The following is a 23,634-nucleotide window of genomic DNA, read 5'->3' on the forward strand; positions in this document are numbered from 1 at the left end:
TCTGTGCTCTCGAGCATATATACAGAGAACCCTTTCAACAAACTAACAACCTAAAAGGCTCACACTATGCCAGCTAATTAATATGTACAAAAAGAATAAAAGAATTATAAAAGCATACGACAATAAAATGAAAAAAGACTGAATGTATGAAACGACTTGCAGTTTTAATCTTGGTCTATATCTGTTAACACCCCCCCGCAAAATGGAGAATAGTAATTTACTATTCCCATCTTGGACAAGTGTGCTTGAAGAAGATAAGATGGTAAAGCTTTGGTGAATGTATCGGCCAGCTGTGCTTGAGATGAAACATGAGCTGTAGTTAGACTTCCTTCTTGAATTTTATCACGTATCAAATGACAATCAAGTTCGATATGCTTGGTTCTCTCATGGAATACCGGATTTCCAGCAATGTGAAGAGCTGCCTGGTTGTCACAGTAGAGAATGGCAGCTTGTGGATGAGAAACACCAAAATCATGGAGAAGATATCGAAGCCAAGTGAGTTCGGAAGAGGTGGCAGCCATGGAGCGATATTCAGCTTCAGCTGATGATCTTGAGACAACCGTTTGCTTCTTAGTTTTCCAGGAAATAAGCGATTGTCCTAAGAAAACACAATATCTTGTTGTAGATCGACGGGAATCCGGGCAAGAAGCCCAATCCGAGTCACAATAAGCTGTAAGTTGAAGCTGAGAAGAGGATGGGAGCAAAAGGCCTTGAGCAGGTGCAGTTTTAATGTATCTTAAAATACGGTAAGCTGCTGCCAGGTGTGAGGAAGAAGGCTGATCCATGAATTGACTTAATAATTGAACAACAAAACAAATGTTGGGACGGGTTATTGTGAGGTACAACAATCTACCAATTAACCTTCGAAAGATACTAGGATCAAGAAGTGGAGTGCCTTCAGACTTGCTGATTTTGAAATGTTGATCCATAGGCAGTTTAAGGGGCTTGCATCCAAGCATACCAGAATCTGCCAAAATGTCTAAGGCATATTTCCTTTGACAAATATGTATGCCCTTTGAAGATCTAGCAATTTCTAACCCCAAGAAATAATGAAGACAACCAAGGTCTTTAATCTTGAATTTGTTATTCAAAAAAGTTCTTAGAGAAGCAATGGAATCATTGGAATTGCTAGCAACCAGAAAATCATCAACATAAATCAGCAAAGCAATAAAACTGTCCCCTTCATGCTTAGTAAACAAGCTGTAGTCAGACTTTGACTGAATAAAACCAAAGGCAATGAGGGATGAAGTGAGTTTAGAGTTCCATTGCCGTGAGGCTTGCTTGAGACCATAAAGGCTTTTAAGTAATTTGCAAACCTGATTTGGTTTACCTTTAGTGTATCCCGAGGGTTTCTTCATGTAAATTTCTTCATGTAAGTTACCATTAAGGAAGGCATTATTTACATCAAATTGATGCAAATACCATCCTTTGATGGCAGCAACACTAAGAAGGCATCTAACAGTTACAAGCTTTGCAATGGGTGAGAAAGTTTCAGTGTAATCTATGCCTTCTTGTTGAGTGTAGCCTTTAGCTACAAGTCTAGTTTTAAGTCTTTCTACAGTACCATCAGACTTGAATGTATGAAACGACTTGCAGTTTTAGTCTTGGTCTATATCTGTTAACATTTGTAGCCCATTTGTCCGATTTATATGATGCCTTGATTTGTTCGTATTCATTGGATTTTGTACTCGTTCATGAAACAGAAACCGAGTAAAAATGATTTTTTGCCATGCAGTCCTATGTAATCAAAGGATATATAAGTTTAGGAAAATGCTAGTAGAACCCTCAAACTTATCGCTTAATTTTACCGTTCATGTATTTTAATTTTTTTTCTTAATGGTTAAGGAAATGACTCTTAATAAAATTGTGTATTTTTTTTATTTTTTTTAATGATTAAGAATGTTAAAAAAAATTTTAAAAAAATAAAAAATAAAAAAATTTATAACTAACGGCACACCAAACGATAAATACTGGGCCGCCTCTTAGCAAGATCTATAAAAGTTTAAATCCAGATTTTGAGCTTGCACAAGTCGAAGCAAATCCACGGGCCAGCCTGAGTTTAGACAACAGGCCAATTTTAAATACTCGGCCCAACAAAGTGTATGTCTTTTGCCCGGCCTTTTAGCACATAAATAATAGCGTATTGTCCAAAAAGAAAGAGAAAAAAAAAAACAGCATGTGAACCAAACATATAGATTCGTTTTTTACAACATTATATAATATCGTTACGATAGTCTTATATGTGGTAAGAGTGCAAAACGACATAACGTTTCAAATGTCCCAACCTTCATAACAAAGCAAAAATAAAATGATCAAGATCAACATTAATTTAATTATTGTTAGGTATATTTATATGTGGATAATGATTTGTACAAGTCTTGTGTAATCATTTTGTAAAAAAGAGAACCGCACTATAAAAAAAGAGAAAAAAATTACTTCTTCTAAATGGATTTAATTTTTTATAAAAAACTTACGCAAGACTTGCATGCTTTAGATTTGTACTTAATATTACTCGTTATATATATACTTCATATATTCATATCCTATTTTTATCTCACTATCTAAAATGCGACATATTTATCATTATTAGATGATAATGAATTATTCAATAAAGAATCATCTAATAGTACTGATAAATGTGTTACATCTTACATAATAGGATGATAGTGGGAATCGTAGTGTGATGTAGAATTGTTTACTATATATATATATATATATATATATATATATATATATATATATATATATTGATGGAACGATACGTATACAAATTGCACATATTCAAACTTGTCATGATCACACGTTTATGTGGGGATCGAATTTGAATAATCTTGATAGTAGTTTCATGGTCGTGTACTTTCTGTTGACACTTATGGCAACAACGACAACAGCTAGGTCAACAAAAATACAATTTCTTTCAACAATTCCTGTCTTCATTATCACTCAAATTAATGTAACTTTTTTATTTTAGAGTTCATCTTTTGCTAAGAGGCCGACCAAAGCGATTCTGATTCCATTCTCCACTCTTGTGCAATTCATGATGATCAGATGCTATATTATATAATGATCTATTCTTTTCTTATCCATGGTCAACCTAGATAGCTATTTTCTGATCAATTCAAACAGTTAAGGATCTAAGTTATAAATTAATGTGTGGCGCATATAATATTTCTTTTTATTTCACATTTTCCCCTGGATTATCCCAACAAAAATCACACGTTTTTTATTAACTGCAAATTATAGATCATCAGGTCGTTTAATTTTATCTTAATTCCTTCTGAAATTTTTAGAAAAAAGACAGATAAAATCATTTTTTTTTTCTAAATTAAAACCCTAGGTGGGGTATAGAAAGGTACTGGACTTAAATTTGATGGGAAAAAAAAAACATGGTTAAAATATTTGAAGATAATATATATATATATATATAGGAAGTTAATTGATACTTTTATTTTCAGGACAAAGCATATTATTATTATTATTATTATTAAGATAAGCATACAAATAAATTCAAAGCCCTAAAGCTAGCAATCATCAATTAATAATTAAGTTCTTGATGCCCAATTGAAGAATCTATATCTTTATAAAATGAGTTAGCATGCAGCTGCATGCATCATTGGGGATCGAATTTTATAAATAAATAAGGCAGATCGAGAACAATCAATTTCTTATGATCAAGACTAGCTAATTGGAGTTTAATTTGATGGACAAGCTAGGATTCTTATGCACGTACAATCCATATATGCAGCCCATAAATGTAGCTATCAATATTATTAGCTTTAAGAAAATTAAATTAAAGCTTTTTATAAGAATATATCACATTATAATATAGTAGTGCATGCAACGCAAAGCTAGCTAGCTAGCTGGTCATTCTTCTAAATCTTTCTTCTTTTATTCTCTTTAAACTGAGCTGAACAGCTAGAACTTTGAAATTCGATTTTTTTTTTGGTTAATCAATTCATTGGTAGATAATTGGATTCAGAAGCATCGAATCTTACATTTCTTTCCCATGCATGTTTGTAACTTTATTGGTTATTCTCTAAGTATCTAATAAAGCCTTTCTCAGAGAACATGACTACTATATATATATGAACTGCTAGCTGTACGTTTATCTATCTATATATATACATATATACTGTTTTCACATAGAACATTATATTCTGTGATCAGTTGTCTTAATCTCATTGCATGCATATATGACTAAGTTAGTAAATTACCCATATTCCACCATTTATGGATTATATGAAAAGAAAATGGATAGTATATATCATGCAAATGGCATATTAATTTTTCAATATTCCATATCCGGCCAGGTGAGTGGAGGCCAGCAATGTAATCTTGTTTTGGCAGGCGGGTTGGATTCAAATCCTCTCTGTTTTGGATTGTGGGCGGAGCAATTATATAAGAGTAATATTAGGTATAAGTCTTAAATAGATAAGTTTCGCATAGTCTTTTTGTAAAAAAGTGAATCACACTAAAAAAGACTAGATTTTTTTTTTAGCTTTTTTAAGGTAGAATCTATATTTTTACAAAGGAATTATTCGAGACTTATCTATTTGAGATTTGCACAAATCATTGCTCATTATACAATGGGCTTTCTATAATATTTTGTATGTCGTACTAATTTAGGATTGCTAAATGGAAGGATCGTATCATCAATGTCCACGAGAGTGTATTATCTCACGAACGTTGGCATTTTTATTTTTTTTTTTATTTTTTTTTGTGGCCACATGCAACATGATATTTTTAGATCACTTCAAAAGGACAAAGAATATGCTGAATAGGTTAGGTTTAGATAGTAAGTTGAAATGAAATTTAAAAGTTAAATAAAATATTATTAAAATATTATTTTTTAATATTATTATTATTTTAAAATTTAAAAAAGTTTAATTGTTTATTATATTTTATATAAAAATTTCTAAAAATTGTAATGATGAGATAAGATAAGATGGATTAAGAGTATTTCTCAATCCAAACTGATTGTAAAAATCCATGTCAAAATATATATGAAGACTCCCCAATGTACTATTCTCTATTCCAAGCTCTACCGCGCGTTTAGTTATTATTTTATAAATGAGTCTTGCTAGATACAAGCGGTTTGGTGCACCAAATCGCATACCAACAATTATATGATTTTCTTTATTAAAAAGAAAAATTAAAAAAAAAAAGAAAAATTTTAAGAGAAGAAAAGGTTCTATGTGTTATGAAAATTATTTCCGTTTTCAATTCACACTATTTTATTAAATAGATAACTTATATGTCAGCATAAGTGCACAATTTAGTGCACGAACTTACTTAAAAGAAAACTTTTCTTTTAAAAATAGGATAGCCTTTTTCATGTATGCATGAAAAAAGGACGGGATGAATTTAGTTAGGTCTTCGAGCGGGAATTATATGTGTAAAAGAATTTGTAGTGGGCTTTGATCTTCATATATAATAAAGTAGGGTGCAGTCTTGTAAAAGTATTCGATAGGCTTCTTTTGGATGGACACTTTTGGCCCATCTGAAAACCATGGAATTTACCTCAAAAAGCTGCTGCTAAATATCAACATGGCTAATAATATAATAGAACAAGTGTAATTTCTCAGTCCTAGCCCATTAATATTCCGACCGCCACTAAAAAAATCCCACAAACAAATAAAATTATAAATTTTCTAGGATTAAATATGGTCTGCATGGGATTACAACAACAACAACAACAACAACGAGTCTCGCGTCTAGATTCAATTTGAACAAATTGGACCCAAATATTATACTAGTAGTATTCTTATAATAAATGACCATGTATGTCCTCTAGAGCCATGTCCAGTACTAAATATTCATTGGATACAGTGGCGGACCTATTAGGGGGGATGGCCCCTCCAAAGTTTGAAAAAAAAATAATATATATTAATTTTTTTTATTTAATAGGATTATATTAATCTCATATTGTGTTGGTTCTCTCTCTAAAAAATTATCTCGGCCTATTCTACAAAATTATTTTGATCTTATAGATTATTTTGATTCAGAAATAAAATAAAAAATATTTTATTATAGTTTTAGCTTTGCTCGGCCCCCCTACAACAAATTCCTGGTTCCGCCACTGATTGGATATCTTGTATATATGTTGTTACCAAGGAAACTAGCTTTGCGTAGGTTTAAGGTATATAAGTTACGTGCAACATTTTTTTTTTTAAGTGAGACCTACTTGGAAAAATAGTTTTATGATGAATCATATTTTTTTTTTCATAGGGTGCACAAGTTTTCATGCCAAAAGCTCTATCTAACATTAATGATAAGTAAACTAATATATGAGTGATAAACAATTCAATATTCCAAGTGTATTTATGCAGCTTTGGCATAGTTTAAATGTTGATTTGTTGTACATCATGCATACGGGATTCCTCTCAAATCTAAAAAAAAAAAGAAGGTATTAATACATTTTTTTCATTCTAATTATCTTTTATAATAACAAAATTAAAAGTGACTTTATATATATATATATATATATCAAGCACTCAATGATATTAACTTAAATATATATATATATATATATATATATATATATATATATATATCACTAGTAAAGTGTAACAAAACATAGGGTGAAGACTGGCCTGCATTTCTTGTAAAATAAATGTTTGGTCTTACATAAATTTTATATAAAAAAGCTTACAAACTAATAAGATTTAATGACTTAATATGATCTATAATATTGTAAAAAAAATTCTTAGTGTAAAGTAGATATGATATGTTACATTAAGTCATATCAATTTTAAATCTTTTTACGTAAAATTTCTATATGAATCTACCATATATTTCTCTTTTTAAAGATATTCTCGTTAAAAGCTTGGTTTGGATAGTGAGAATACTTGAGAAATGTTGAGAATGTTTGTAAATAATAGTAAAAAAGTAATGAAAAAGTAATAATAAAATATTAAAAAGTAGGTGAAAAGTAATGAATACTAGAAAAGTAGGTAAAAAGTAATAATAAAGTAAAGAATAATAGTGAGAGTACCTCAAGTACTCTCACTTGCCAAACATACCCTTAATTGTTTTGGTTGGAACAAAAAAAAAAAAAAATTCAGAGAGAGAGAGAAGAGAGAGAGAGAGAACAGGGTGGCACTCCTGTAAGACTATGAGGTCGGTCTCTCGATCTGTGCGCATAGTCCAGACCCCAGAACCGTGAGATTCACTTATCACCATGATCATGCAAGCAGTTGGCGTAGGGTTACTAGAGAGCACCCATAAGGCCAGCTCAGGTTAGCAAAGTGCAGCGCTTGGATCTATTTTACGAATTTCAAGAAGATAATCAGCATGCAAGAGGGAACGCACCTACCTCGGTTTCGGCTCCTCACAATACAGAGAGATATGGTGGTGGTGGGGGGAATATTCCTCCATTTTTTAAGCCAGACAAAAGGGATATTCAGAAGGACGATAGGGAGAATATTAGGACGCGTGTCACCACGAGAATCTCTAATCTTCCATTTGATCCTTGGCTTTTTCTTTCTTCTTTTTCTTAACTTCTTCTTCCTCCACCAAAACATGCATACAAATTTACGAAAGATGAGAGAGGGAGAGAGAGAGAGGAGAGAATCTGAAGTACTGCACAAAAAAGGTGTGGGTTGGAGGCTTGTAGGAGAAGACTGGATTTAAGAAAGCGACCAACCATCATTATTAATATTGTTCTCTCTCTCTCTCTGCTCAGGGAATTCGATGCAGTCTCTTGAAGACTTTGCCTTTAACTTTCACGCAAAAGGTATTTCGTACTGCCAAATTTAAGAGATTTCATCAACCGGATGCATATGGGTCGGTCCAATATATATAATCTGCTTGGCCGGGTCATCCACCATGAATTTCCATCAATATTCAAAATCATGCAGTAGTACTGCTGCTCCTACCTCTAGCTAGCTAGCATATATAACTTGAATATTTGCCCTAATTAATAAGGTGGTTCTGGCTAGCTGGTGCGTACGTGCATGTTTGCTGCATGCATGCATGCATGTGTACACCAATTAATTTGGATGCATATATTAATTTTTATATATATATATATATATATACATGCTTAATTATAAGATATATATAATCTCATTGGGACAGTACCTCAACTGTAAGCCAAGTCTCGATCGAATGTGATTGTTCAAAGAGTTTGAGAATTTCATTCAGAACAAAATAATGATCTCTTGCGGTCCGATAATTATTCGGTGCATGCCTGTAATTGCCTAATTGGACGTATGATACCTTAAGTCAAATTTTCTCTTTTAAAAAAAAAAGTTAATGATCAATATTATATATATGCTTGTATATATATATATATATATATATATATATATATATATATGCTTGTGTGTGTGTGTATATATATAGACTATACAAATTAGCTAAATTTATTAAAGTTATAAAACACCTTGCAAGGCTAATAAATAATGAATAATGATATGCTTACTACGGCCTCCTCATTTACCACTACTTGATCCCTTTATTTTTTTTAATTCTTTTTATTATTTTTACTTAATGGTAAGAAAGTGACTAGCTATTGGTGAAGTTGTGTATATATATATATATATACATATATATATATATATATATTTTTTTTTTCTTAATGATTAAGGATGTTAAAAAAATACTTAAAAGAAAATAATAAAAAAAATGAAAGTTTCAAATATACTATAGAATAGTACATAACTGGGTGGTATGAGATAGTAAGGCTATCATTATCCATAAATAATAATAATCTTCTTCGAATTAAATAATTTATGAATTATTTCAATTGAACAAATTAAATACCTCATGTTTTTTACACAATACGATGATCTATTTCATTTGAAATTGAGAAGATCATGATCATTGTCCTCAATTAATATGCAACATCATTAATTTGATCAAACAATAACTTTATATATATAATCACATACTTGAACCACCAATTGTACCCCAGCTCATGTGTGTGTGTATTTTGTGAAGTACATGCATCATTATCTTGAACGCCATGCTTTCACCATCGACTACTATATAAACGTGTTAATCTTGACAATGAGCTAATTAATTAAGTTCATGTTAAATCAAGCTCTTTATTCCATGTTTGTCCTCGATCCGGCCGTATATATTATATATATAAATATATATATATATATATATCTTTATCTAATTTGTTCTTAATTTGAAACTGAAATCAATGTCTTCGATTTTTAAATCCCAATGCCGTAATCCTACGTCGTATCTTTTATGCATGCAAATAAACTTTTCTAATTAGTTAGTAATCAAAACTATGGAACTCGATCGATGTGATCAGCTGATGATGATCTTTAGCTGACGATATTTTTGCTGAATAAAAAGCACAAGTAAGAATAATCAAGATTATTAATTTTGATTCATTTTTAAAAATAAGCTTCTTAAATTTCCCCCATAATTAAATCGTTTGATATCATGATTTATATTTTTAATTACTATGCATATATATAATATAGCTAGGCCAGAATATTAATTCCGCTCAGTTTTTTTTAAAACCTTCCGATCGACTGATCAGTGATCATCCCTATATAGATAATGGACTGTGCTACACCTACAGATCAGGATTCTCACAAATCCTCACCGAAAGGCAATTTTTTTTTTGCTTTTTTTCAATATTTTTTAAACACTTTAAATATTTTAAAAATTACAAAAACATCACAAATTCATTTAAAAACACTTCCTTAATTATTACTAAATAAAAAATAAAAAAGTAAAAATAAAATGCAATTCGGTAGAAACTCTATGTGGGAATAGCATTTTCTTATAGATAATAGAATAATTACATGCTAAAAACATGGAACAATTGCCAAATCCTATCTAGCTGGCTATTATCAAGCTAGCTATATTCTTCCATATTATATACAACTTTGCACGCAAACATCCAATTTTTAAAAGACCTTTGCTACTATTCATCCCACACACCACAAGTCTCATTTGTTTTGATAGATGAGAAAAGATGAAATGAGATGAGATGACTTGAGACGAAATTTGAAAGCTGAATAAAATATTATTAGAATATATATTTTTAATATTATTTTTGTTTGAAATTTGAAAAAATTAAATTTTTTATTTTATTTTATGTGAGAATTGAAAATGTTGTAATGATTTGATGAGATGAAATAAGTTGGGAAGAGTTGTAAAAGCAAACATTGTTTTTATTTGATTTTTATCAAAGTCGAGCATACATCAAGCTAGTTGTTCACGTTATCTTTATGACCATCCTCTCGTGGATATGATAATATGTGTGTGTGTGTGTGTGTTGGTATATAAAAAATAGCACATTAGGCCAAAAGGAGAAAAATAATCATTCCCGGCCTGCTCTAACAATTCAGGCCTCGATTGGTGTGGTTTGGAGCCCCCAATAGTGGTCCGGTACGACTTTGTAATGTTGGTATGTACATCTATGACAATGAAAGAAAAATAACTATAGAGAAAGTAAAGAGAGATGAACACACATTTATATGGTACGACATATTGCATACGTCCACGGGGCATTTTGGGAGGAAAAATCCACTATAACATGCATGTTTACAGTCTTTTATAGCCTCTCATTACTCACTATACAATGAAGATCTTGAATATATTTGCTGGAGAAGAAACCCTTGCTGGAGCTCCTATTTGAGAGGTTGAAGAAGTCGAAGTCCCAAAGTCGTCTGGCTGTTTAGTTTTTATCTGACCCCTTTCTTGCATGCGTCTCGGTAGTAGTGAGGGATGTCTGATTTGCATGTCTGACCACCTCTCTCTTTCCCAATTTGGCGGGAGATGTGCCCCACCTTTCTCGTTTGTTGATTCGTTGTTGAAGATAACTCAAGAGAGACAGTTGTGGCACAAGTGTAAACACTTAGTATTTGCTGAAAGAGATGTCATCTCAAGAGTAATGTTGGGCAGCCAAAAGACTAGATTCGTACTTCACCGTAAGGTAGGTCGGGCCGCCCTAAGGCTAGACTCACCTACTGACCCTTGACCTGAAGGTAAGTAAGAGATGTTTGATAGTGCTAAATTGTCTTGCTGGAGTGTGGCGAAAGTCTGAGGAGGTTGTTGTGGCACGAGTGTAACACTCGACGTTTGCTGGGAAAAGGTTGTGCCAGTGTTACTGCCTAGGGCAGAGTCAAGGAACTCGTCTTGTTGCATAAAGATCGGCAAATCAAGGGTCTTGTGTCTGAGAGGCCGTCTGGGCAAGTTCTGGGACTGGTGCCCGACCTAAACTTCGAGGCAAATTAAGGGACTTAGCTTGTAGCACAAAGATTAGCAAGTCAAGGGACTTGTGTTCGAGAGGCCATCTGGGCAAGTCCTAGGACTAGTGCTCAGCCTGACTTCGTGGCAAATCAAAAGACTTGATTTGTAGTGCGAAAGTCGGCAAGTCAAGAGACTTGTGTCTGAGGGGCCATCTGGGCAAGTCTTGGGGACTGGTGCCCAGCTTGACTTCGTGGCGAATCAAGGGACTCGACTTGTAGCGTGAAGGTCGAAAAATAAAGGGATTTGGGTCCGAGTGGCCATTTGGGCAAGTCTAGGTACTAGTGTTGACCTAAACTTTGTGGCAAGTCTAGGGACTTGGCTTGGCAACATGAATGTCGACAAGTCATGAGACTTGTGTTTGACTGGTTGTAGGGGCAAGCCTTGGGACTCTAGCCCAATCAATGCATCGTGGTGAGGTAGCACGAAGGTCGGCAAGTCAAGAGACTTGTGTTCGATTAGTTGTGTGGGCGAGCCATGGTGCTCTAGCCCGACCAATGCATAGTGGCAAGTCAAAAGACCCAGCTTGGATGGCGCGAGGGTTGGCAAGTCAAGGGACTTGTGTTTGACTGTTGAGTTGTGGAGAGTCAAGGGACTCGACTTGACTGCACGAAGGTCGACAAGTCAAGGAACTTGTGTCTGACTGGTCGTGTGGGCGAGCCCTTGGGCTCTAGCCAGACCAATAAATCGTGGCGAGTCAAAGAACTCGGCATGCCTGGCGCGAGGGTCAAAAGGTCAAGGGACTTGTATCCAACCATTGTGTCGTGGCAAGTCACGAGACTCGGCTTTGCTAGCGCGAGGGTCGACAAGTCGAGGGACTAGTGTCCAACCATTATGTCGTGGTGAATCAAGAGACTCGGCTTTGCTAGCGCAACTGCATCTGACCGTTATGTCGCGGCGAGTCAAGAGACTCGGCTTGGTCGATGGAGACGCTTGTTCGTGCTAAAAAACGTCAACTTGGTCAGCATAAATGACTCAAATCACAAAGTGAGGTGGCAAACCTAAATTACTCTACTAGAGCACGGCGAAGGTTGGAGATGTGTCGGTGAGGCCTATGAGTTGTCATGTTTCGGCGATGAAGAGAATTCAGGTACTTTCGATGCCAGGAAATTCATTCTGAGAGTTTTGGTTGCTATAGTCAATTATTGCTTGACTAAAATCGGCCGAGCAGACTTGGGCAAGCAAGTTGGTGGAGCATGCAGAGTGAGTAAGTTGGTAGAGCACGTGGCATGGGTCATGCAACGTGCGTTGGAGGTAAGGTTGTTCTGTGTTCTCCATCGCGTGTATCGTGGGCGAGTCAAACATTGGGTTGTTCCTTATTCTCCATCACATGTACAATGCATGGCTCATGCATGGTGCATGTTCCACATGCGTAGCACACACTTAAACATTGGTTGTTAGCTATCGGAACGTGACCGTGTATGCGAGTGAGGTGACCGTGCCTGCCATGCATGTGGCTTAGGAGCTCTTGGAAGCAAGGGTTATGCATGTGGTGGTTGAGCATGCGACGCCCGAGGAAAGTGGTTCCCTCTCTGTTACATGCTCATGTGTATGCCAGTAATGTGGTCAAGATATACAAGACTGAGGAGCGGGGGTTGCCCGAGGGCATGGCCAGTAACTTTCAATTCAGACCGAGGTAAATATGTTTGAGAATGGCACTAAAGGAGCAACTGGGCAAGCAACTGGACGCCAGGAAAGACACTGGACGAGTAATTTTGACTGAGCAACTGGACGTTTGGAAAGTCACTGGAAGAGCAACTTTGACTGAGATGAGTGATTGAGTGCATGGCACGATGGTGTCCAAGCAACTTGCTCTACCCGACCAATTGCTCTAAGATGGTGCTCATGCCGAGTAGTAACTTTGGCCTAGGGGTTGTTATGAGATGGTGAAACTGTGATGCAGAAGGGCGAGGCAACTGCGGGCAAGATGCAGATGGGTGTCCGCCATTGTGTGGACGAGGAGTTTGTGATCGGGCAGTTTGTTCAACGACCAGTTGCTCGCTTGCCTTTGCATGTGGCCAAGATGAGTCTATTTGAGTAGCTTTGACAGTTTCAGGAGACTGGGTTCGTGGTGTTCACACGTGGTGGTGGAACTTGTGTGGCAAAGGAGGTGAGGTCGAAAAACTTCGTATTCGAGTAAGTGAGGTCATGACGCATGAGTCCGAGGAGAGGGCCGTGATGCAACTGGTTCGAGAAACTTGGTTGAGGAGCTCAATGGCCGAGGAGGGTCGTGATAGTGCTGACCGAGATGTTTCTATTTGTGCTGTTTGTGGTCGGGCAACCTGTGGGGTGGCTGAGGTGAGGGGTGGCAGAGCATAATGGTGACCAAGCAGCTCCAAGCCCAAGCCGAGACACCTCTATCTGTGATACTGGTGGTCGAGATGCATGGCCAAGCAATTATGACCGAGATGCATCCTTTAGCATTAACTTACGGCCGAGGAAAGCACGACTGAGTAGCAGAAGACAGAGGGCCGCATTTTGGTAATAGAAAATGCCGATGGTGGCGACACCATGCCCATTGGTCGTGCTAAGTGATGCTTGTCTCAAGTGCACGGCGGGAGGGTTGCTCTCTTGAGCGACCGAGGGGCTTGCTGGGTTGTGGGGGTGTATGGGGCGACGTTCACCTATTGCTCAGCATGCACAACCTTTACTGACGGGGACGACCAGGGCCACAACAGACAATGACGGCTGCCTTTTTGGATGCCAACCATTCCCTCCGACGGACTCATGAAGTGAGCCTGAGATGTCAATGGGGACGTGCACTCACTGGGCTACGTGCACATGGCCACCATGGGCAGGGGCTACTTAGGCCGCGTCAGAGAGAATTGGCAGCCCACCTAGTGGAAGTTGAAGTCCCTGATGTGCCACGACTGCGCCTGGCCAAGTGGTTTTTACCACATGCGTGTCCATGCACATGGTTCGCATGAGGGGGCGGTCCGGGACCACCATGGAGGAGACAGACAACTTCGGCAATCCATATGGTGGCTGTCGATGCCGCCCTTCGGTTGTGCCACAGCAGGGCCATGGCATTACTGGGTGCACGGCGCGCACCTGTCATGTTGCCATGCATTGTATTGTGCATGCCATGCATGGCCGAGAAGTGCACGACACTTAAGTGCACAGTGCCATGCCTGGCATGTGTAGTGCCTAGGTATTATGCGTAATGTCAGATATTTTGAACATGCATGTGCGTGCGTCGAGTGTGTTTAAGTGCACAGTGGTCGCCCATGCCCCCTCTCTTTGCACAATCCACTCAAAGTACACTTACAGCTCAAGCGGTTGAGTAACTTGTGTTCCCGGCCTCGCACGCTAGGTTCGTAAAAAGAAAGCACTTTGAGTGTGCAGTGCACTTAATCACTTGGGCGATGAGAGGTATACTCACCCAATTTTTTTGTAATGGCGCAATTCATAAAAAAAAAAATAATGGAGAAGCCAAGAATACTTATCTGAAGAAGAATTTTATCTGCTCATTCGGAGATTATTTGGCGCACGAAAAATCTTCATTCTCCCACTTTTGGTATAGAAAGTAAATCAGATTCCACAGACGGTGCCAACTGTTAATGTATAAAAAAATAATACAACAAGTCAAAAGGGGAGAAAGAGTCATTCCCGACCCTCTATGACGATTTGGGCCTCGATCGGTGTGGTTTGGAGCCCCTCGGCAGTGAGCCAGTGCGACTATACAATGTAGGTGCGTACATCCATGGCGGTGAAAGAAAAATAAGTGCAGAGAAAGTAAATAGAGATGAATACACATATTTACGTGGTTCGGCATATTGCCTACGTCTATTGAGTGTTTGAAAAGGAAAAATCCACTATAACAAGTTTGTTTATCATATCTCATAGCCTTTCATTTCTCACTGTACAATGAAAACCTTGAATATATTTGCTAGAGAAGACCCCCTATTTGGAGCTCCCCTTTGAGAGGTTGAAGAAGAAGTCGAAGTCCCCAAGTCATCTGTCAACTTGCTTTTTATCTGACCCTCTTCTCGCGTGTGCCTCGATATTGGTGAGGGACGTCCGCTTTGCGTGTCTAACCACCTCTCTCTTTCCCATTTTCTCCTGACATTGCCCCCATTTACCTCCTGACACTGTCCCCTTACCTCCTGGCACACTCTTACCTTCCTGCTTTTCCTTTTGTCTCCTAGTAATATCTTGGTTGGCTAGGCCAAGTCTTAGGCCTGAATATTTTGTCCATTATAGTATGTATGTATGTATATTATATATATATATATATCTCAAACAGACATATATAAATGCATAAGAGTTTTTTTTCTTACCTCCTCAATGACCGATTTACATTTGTTTCCCCTCTTTAGAGTTAGGTTTGGATAGTGAGTTGAGATGAGATGAGATGAGAGTTAAAAGTTAAATAAAATGTTGTTAGAATATTATTTTTAATATTATTATTATTTTGAGATTTGAAAAAATTGAATTATTTATTATATTTTGTATAAAATTTTGAAAAAATTGTAATAATTAGATGAGATGAATTAATTAGATGAGTTGGGGGTATTTGTTAATGGAAAACGATAGGGTTACTATCTTCTTACTACCTATTTACTACTCTTTTTGTATTTGATTTTTTTAATTTTTTATTTTACTTAATAGTTAATGAAGTGAATATTAGTAAAATTATATATTTTTTTTTAATTTTTTCTTAATGATTAAGGATGTTAAAAAATACTTAAAAGAAAATGATAAAAAAAATATACTATAAATAATAAATAAAGAATAGTAACCCTATCACTATCCTTTGTTAATCCAAAGTGGGTCTCAAGTTCAGCTAGCTCCAAATTCAGATTTATACAAATAATTAATTACTAGCTAGCTACCTTCAGGCATGTATTTGTATTCTTCTTTTTAGTTTATTCTTAATAAAAAAATTCCTAGCTTGTCAGAGCTAAAACCCTAGCTAAGAACAACTGATCATCTAGCGGTCCGGTACTTCGTTAGTATTAAGTTTGAATTGCTATGATATGTACCAAATACATGAGAATCACTAGCCTTTTTATGATTCTTAATAAATATTCCCGGAAGAAATTATCAGTTTTTGATACCTACATATATGTATGAATCATGTGGCAGTGTTGATTTTAAGCTAAGATATCAAACTCTCCACGAGATTCATAGCTAAATTACTTATTCAACAACAAAGGAATTCTACTTTATTTGTTATTTAATGGTGCGTGTAACTAATTAATGTATCTATATATAAGAAAAGCTCCCAGCCAGATGGATTTAAAAGTCATTTTCACATCAGCCAATGAAATCGCGGCACGTAGACATCTCATACACATTTCTCCTGCACCCGGCAACACCAGACCATTCTCTCCCTCTCCCTTCCTGCACCGAAACTTGCAGGGTTTCTTTCCACAGTGACTTGTCAAGTTCAACCATTTTGGGTCTGAGATCCAATGGAGCCGCCTCCAAGCCCTTATTATGGCTCGTGCATCAGCCTTCACTTCTATGGAAGCCCGAAGTTTAAGATTCTCAAGGTGCTTTCATGAATGAATGCTGCTTGTTACTTAATTTTATCTTTTGCTATGTGTGCTCCTCCTTGGTTGGGTCCAACTGGGATTTCGTTGAAAGCACCTGTAGGTTTGGTGCAGGAAGGAAGAGGGAGAGAATGGAAAGGAGAGAGGGAGAGAAAGGAAATAGATGCCTACGTGTTTGAGAAGGAGAGAGGAAAAGAATGGTCTGGTGTTGCCAGGCGCAAGAGAAATGTGTATGAGATGCCTATGTGTCACGATTCCATTGGCTGGTGCGAATATGGCTTTTAAATCCATCCGGTTGGGAGCTTTTCTCATATATATTTATATATATATATATATATTCATGTATTTTGGAAAGGAAAATGCTACTTTGACCAATGTTTTGAATACCGTACCGGACGCCGTACCGGTCAAGGTACTAGAACGAAATATTTCGATACCAGTACCGTTTCGGGATATCGTTTTGGGATAGTCGATATATAAATAAATTATATATATATAAATTATATTCCAAAATAATAGTCTATATATAAATAAATTATATATAAATACATATATATATATATAAATTATAAATAGTCTAATCTGAATTGGAGGTTAAAAAATATGCTTGTAGTTTGAAAAAACGAAAAAAAAAAAACACAGGCTGAAATCTAGGACGGTACAGGCCGAAATTTCGGCCGATACCGGCCAGACGGCCGGTACGAAAAATTTCGGCCGTACCGGCCAATACGATACGAAATTTAAAACACTGACTTTGACACCTCATTTTGACACTTCCTATATTTTATTTTATTTTTTAATTTTTTTCTTAATAGTTAAGGAAGTAACTATTAGTGCATTGATTTTTTTTATATTTTTTAAAAATGTTTAAAAGTGATAACAAATGTGAATAAAAAAATTAGAAAAAAATAAGAAGATAAATTTTTGCTAGACGACATGCCAACGGTCAATGGGAGATGGCAACCTACCCCTACTCTTTTAGAAATATGTATGGATATTGAGCGAGTTTTCGTTTGTTTTTACAGATAAGATGAGATTGGATGAGTTGAAACAAAAGTTTAAAGTTGAATAAAATATTGTTAGAATATATATTTTTTAATATTATTTTTGTTTTGAGATTTGAAAATTTTGAATTGTTTATTTTATTTTGTATAGAAATTTAAAAAAGTTGTAATGATTAAATGAAATGAGATGAAATAAATTAAGAAGTTTTCTGAAAATAAACGAGACAGTACCAGCCTTCGTGTCATTAATCATGCTAAAAACAAACACATGAATATAGATAAGATCTAGTACCATGCGCGTACTCATAAAAGTTTGTCTTTCATAATTTAGAGAAAAACCCAAACAGTCTTTTTGTGGTGTGGTGGAGGCAAAATCATGCATATAACCTATATAAATAATATTTAAAACAAGAGCAATTATATACATATATATATATATGTATATATACTACAAGAAAAACGAACATTTGTAATGAATTATTTGCGATGAGAATAATTTTTTGTGACGAAAACAGACTCATTTTAATTCGAAATAATCATTTTCACAAGAAATAACTGGTCACAAATAAACAACTTTCTTATAGTGATATAATTATATATATATGTCAATTAGGTGGGCACCTGATCTGATGATCTCCCTAGCAGGCCAGCTCTTCGAATTTTAAAATTCCTATACTACTCTGACCCGGATCCGAATTGTTTATAAGGAGGTTCAGAAAGCCATCAAAATTCCTCAAGATTTATAAAGAATCTTCTTACCTTCCCACCCACTTCATTAAAGTTAGTAGCAGAAGAAGATTCCCCCCCCTCCCTCTCAGGCTCCAGCTTTGAGCTTTATCATTCTTTTGGGGGATGGTTTTTTTTCCTCCCTTTGAACTTTGTGGGTTGTGTTCCCTTAATTTAGAGTCGTAGAATTGGAACTTAAGATATTCCCTCCTTAGGGCTAAATATTAATATTCTTTATGATGAATGTCTCATTTTTTAGATTAGATATTCCCTCTTCTCTCTATGCACTCAATTTTAGAGCAATTATGCTACTTTTGAACCCTAAAAAGAAAGTTGCATAGTGGATTGATACTAAGCCCCATTTGAATATGTCCTCCTGCCCTCTCTCTAGCTCACCGCCCGCCCTTCTCCTCATGAATTCCATGGTTAAAGATTATATTATTGACAGTATATGCTCCTTTCCAAGTCTTTCTTTGTAAGTTAATCATATATATTAGAATCATTTAACTCATTTTATAAGGAAGATTATAGAATACCTTGATAAGGACACCCACAAGTACCACTTTGACCGTACACGTGTCCAAAATGATCTACAACCTCCTGTCGATGTTGTAGAGGTTTTTCTAGGTTAAGTTTTTTGTGGGATAAATAAAAAGAACTGCTACAAAGGCAAACAAATTACATAAAAATAAACTCACAAACTAACGTAGTTTTATGAGATCTATTAGATTTATTTTACAATAAAAGTAACTTTAAATCTGATATACTATATTAAGTCAGGTCAGTTTATTAATTTATTTTTGTGTAATCCCTTTCTGGCTGAAGTATTTTCCATGAGTAAATCATGACCATAGAATCCATGCACAACTTTTGACCACTTTCTATTGTATATGGGGTTGCCATAGTTTCTATTCCTCAATACCCAAAAGCTAACGTGCATCTTTTTATATTATTGTTCTCATGTATTGTGCGTATAGGTAATTATAATTGGAAGCCATTTGATTTATGGCGCCTGTATATCACCAGCAGCTGAACTCATGTGCATTGAGAGGAACCAAAATTGCAACTAGACCTTGCAAACAATATTATTGGTGTTGGATTGAACCCTCAATTTCAAAGATTTGAGTAAAAAATAAATATAGGCTCGCAGATAGAAAAAAAGGGAAAAAGATGAAGATAAAAATAAATAAAAAAACAAAACAAAAGGGGAGGGAGGGAGGGAGGGAGAGAGAGAGAGAGAGAGAGAGAGAATAGTAACAAGAGGAATCATCTTTATGCTGGTGATTTTAAATTCGTACAAAGGTTCTAAAACCAGGTCCTAAGCACATGAACCTCTAGTCTCAGACTCCCTTGATTCCCCTTCTGATCTCAGAGAGCATCTCTCTCATTTTTTTTAGCTTTTCTTTTTAACCTTTGTTCTTTGCAAGAAGTTACCAATATCCCTCTGCTTTATCCCCTGCTTTTTCTTTTCCTCTCTCTCTCTCTCTCACGCACACACACAAAACCCTGCTTTATTCCATTTGAACTCGCCCCTAAAAAGAGGACAATCCTCCTTCGATCCTCCTTGTGTTCACAAACATCGCCCACCTCCCCCTCTCTCTCTCTCTCTCTCTCTCTCTGTGAAACCCAGAAAGGAAGAAGCCAAACACCAACTTTTGTTCTTGTTTGTTCCCACATACTCTCTTCCTATCTGTGCATGAATATTACTACTACAGTTTTGGTCGAGCAGCGGCAGTACTCTTTCTGTTTTACGTAACTTTCGTAAATTAATGGCGTCGCCTTCGGAACTAAGCCTGGACTGCAAGCCCCACAGCTACTCTATGCTACTCAAATCTTTCGGAGACCAAATTGACCAGACACAGAAGATCGAAGACTTCCTTTCTCGTCTCGAGGAAGAACGTCTCAAGATCGATGCTTTCAAGCGCGAGCTTCCCCTTTGCATGCAACTTCTCACCAATGGTAGCATATATATTTCAGCTTTCTTCTTCGTGCACATTGGCAAGCTTAAAATAGCGTATTCAAGATCTTATATATAGATGTGGAACCATACAACTTAAGAATCAAACTGACTAGAAAAAATGATTTTACTAAATACGATGTAATAACGTTGGATATTCACGTTCTCCACCGTGATGTCTTCATTAGCGCGCTTCCAACGTCCTTTTTTCTTTATCGATCTTTGTTTCATTTTAAGAGAGTCCAAAGTAGCCTGTCCTTAAACACATTTTGTAAAGATTTAAAGCAAGCATACGATTTCTAACCTCAAATAAATAAAAAAGACCAGGCACAAGAACAAGACAAACAACAAAGAAGAATGAAAATAATAATAATAACATCAAATATATGGAACTTTAGTTATACTGAAATGTTGAAAATTGAATATTTACTGCATGTTGCTTATACGTATGCCATTTTTTAATTTTCTAATTTCTTAACTTGGTTTTATTTTTTTCAGCTGTGGAGGCTCATAGACAGCAGCTACAGGCCTACAGAGGGAACCAAGGTCCGAGGCCAGTTCTTGAAGAATTTATACCCCTCAAACAATCAACATCTGAAAGCTCAGAGAAATCATCGAACAATTCTGATAAGGCAAACTGGATGACATCTGCTCAATTATGGAGCCAAGCAAGTGACGGAACCAAATCTCAATCCGCAATTAATATATCCCCGAAAGAACCCGATATCGGCTTCAGTGTTAGTCCAAAACTAGCTTTCGATGGTAAACAGAGAAATGGAGGAGCATTCCATCCTTTCTCGAAAGAAAGGAACTCGTGCCCGAGTCCCACTTTGCGTGATCTTCCTGATTTGGCTCTTGCCTCTGCTGACCAGAAAGAGTTGGAGGATAAAAAGTGTTTGGAGACAGAAAACGGGATTTCTTGTCCTAGGAGAGATCAGAATATTATAGGTAAGGGTAGTAATGGAGGGGTGGTGGTTGAGCAAGGGAAAGGACCTGGTGGCAATTCATCAGATGGGCAAACAACCGCAACAACCACTGCTCCTAACACTTCTCAGAGTCATAGGAAAGCAAGGAGGTGTTGGTCGCCAGATTTACATCGGAGATTCGTGAATGCTCTTCAGATGCTTGGTGGTTCTCAAGGTAACATGGTCATATATATGATATCGTGAATTTAAGGTATTGAAGTATGATTTTAAGATATTAATTATAATAAGATATCATGATTTACCCGATATGATATATCTAAATCATGATCATAATCAAACAATCATTGTCATCATGATCAATATCTGAACCATTTTCATTATTTAGTATTGTCATATATAACAAAATCTTTGACCAATATTTTTTGGGTCATGAAACAGTAGCCACCCCAAAACAAATCAGGGAGCTGATGAAGGTTGACGGTTTGACCAATGATGAAGTTAAAAGCCACCTGCAGGTCTCTCTCTCTCTCTCTCTCTCATGCATAGAAATGCAGGGCAGGCATGAAAGAGCCAAATTTGTACTATTTTAACCTACCCTGACAACGTACCACACTGCATATTAATGCATATTCTGTACAATGGTGTTGTACAGATCAACTGATATATGATATTCATTTCTCCTTTCTCCTTTTGTTCCTAGAAATACAGGCTTCACACAAGACGACCCAGTCCAAGCCCACAAGCATCCGGAGCCCCCGCTCCCCAGCTAGTAGTCCTAGGTGGCATATGGGTCCCACCAGAGTATGCCACGGCCGCAGCAGCTCATACGGGAGCCTCAGCTCTCTATGGAACCCATCCTGGCTCGCATGCACCCTCACACTACTGTGGCCCAGCAGTTCCACAAGAATTCTATGCTGCACCGCCACCGCCACATCCGCCTCACCACCAGTTGCACCACCACGCTCTCCACCACCAAGTCCACGTCTACAAGGCCACGCCACAGACGAACAGCTCGCCAGAATCCGACATCAGAGGGACTGGGGACCGGTCGGAGAGCATTGAAGACGGAAAGTCAGAGAGCAGCAGCTGGAATAAGGGTGAGAGTGGTGAGAATGGAGGGGAGAGAAAAGGGTTCGCTGCAATGAGAGAAGATGGTGAGGAAAGCAATGGAAGTGGGATCATTCTCAAGTTCTAAGGCTTATGGTAGAAAGCTTTAGGGTTAGGCTAGCTTTAGGGTAACTCTTGCATGTTTCTATCCCATGTTTATTGTATTGTTGCATGTTAAAAAGATAAGAAAATTCTAAGTGGGAGGGTAAAAAAGGCATAAAGAAAAAGTGAGTGTTTGTTTTGTTATCCTGGTACGTTTTGATATCTTAATTGGAAAATATTGAAGATTGGATTATATGGGCTTTGGCGTTTTCTGGAATTTCTGCCTTTTTCCACAGATCGATTTGCCTTAAGTTTTACAGAAAATGACGGTTGTGACTACACCCAACCTTGCCTATCAGATCTGGTTCCCGAGCATATCAAAACAATAATAATTCTATTTAAAGTTCGTTACATCACATATCGTTCATGCACAGAATTTGATGTAAAAAATAAATTTAAAAATTTAAATCAAATCAGATCAAATCATATATATATATATATATATATAATATAAAGGCCTTTAAATAACGCTACTCATGCTTCCTTATGCGCTCAGAAATACATGGCCATAAGTTACGACTTTGTTATGAAGGATAACAATCCAATCATGGGTTGCTTGGATTTAGATACCCAATACTTCTTGATCGAACTCTAAGATCTAGATGAACTTTAAGGTCTAGAGTGAGAAAAATAAATACATAAAATGAACATAACAACACGATTTATTATTACCCGAATTGTAATGTGACCGACTCTGTTTCTTCTAATTTAGATCTTAGAATTCGGTCAAAAACTCTAAAAAAATCTCTATCTGAGTTGCTTTCCTCTCGACTCAATTTCGGGTCCATATGCATAAAATTAAAAGCTGGCTTCTAGTTTCTTCGTTAAAGAAAAATGAATATATGTATATATATTCCATATCAGAAAAACTTTTTGCAATTTGTAAAGTAAATATTATTCCAGCAAATTGTGCAGATTTATCTAGGATGGTGGGACCTGCCCGAGATCAAGGGGGTCACCCGGGCCCTCTTCCTCTTTCAATTTCCTGCCCGAAATCTGAGTTGCAGAGTTATCGTGCTCTAAGGTTATACGTAAAACATGCAATGAAATAAGACTAAAAACTCGGATTACAGGGGAAGAGTCACCGAAAG

The 23,634-nt window shown here is 36.5% G+C and overlaps 2 protein-coding genes across 5 annotated transcripts; one reads left to right on the forward strand and one right to left on the reverse strand.

Moving 5' to 3' along the window:
- Positions 1-164: 164 nt before the first annotated feature.
- On the reverse strand, positions 165-1,358 carry LOC121249495 (uncharacterized mitochondrial protein AtMg00810-like). The gene has a single exon (XM_041148199.1). It carries the CDS (start codon positions 1,356-1,358, stop codon positions 165-167), a length of 1,194 nt encoding a protein of 397 aa, XP_041004133.1.
- An 18,599-nt stretch (positions 1,359-19,957) lies between these two features.
- On the forward strand, positions 19,958-22,736 carry LOC121250770 (myb family transcription factor EFM-like). Of its 4 annotated transcripts, none has more exons than XM_041149981.1 (4): positions 19,958-20,410; positions 20,907-21,548; positions 21,776-21,849; positions 22,043-22,538. In XM_041149981.1, the coding sequence occupies exons 1-4, from the start codon at positions 20,221-20,223 to the stop codon at positions 22,394-22,396; spliced, it is 1,260 nt and encodes a 419-aa protein (XP_041005915.1). In that variant the 5' UTR covers positions 19,958-20,220; the 3' UTR covers positions 22,397-22,538. The 4 variants fall into 4 exon arrangements, with proteins under 4 accessions (XP_041005915.1, XP_041005913.1, XP_041005912.1 ...); XM_041149979.1 differs by having other exon boundaries at positions 19,960-20,410; positions 21,773-21,849; XM_041149978.1 differs by having other exon boundaries at positions 19,962-20,410; positions 22,035-22,736.
- The last annotated feature ends 898 nt before the right edge of the window (positions 22,737-23,634 follow it).

The sequence above is a fragment of the Juglans microcarpa x Juglans regia genome, chromosome 2D (assembly GCF_004785595.1).
Source record: "Juglans microcarpa x Juglans regia isolate MS1-56 chromosome 2D, Jm3101_v1.0, whole genome shotgun sequence".
In the NCBI taxonomy this organism is placed as follows: domain Eukaryota; kingdom Viridiplantae; phylum Streptophyta; class Magnoliopsida; order Fagales; family Juglandaceae; genus Juglans; species Juglans microcarpa x Juglans regia.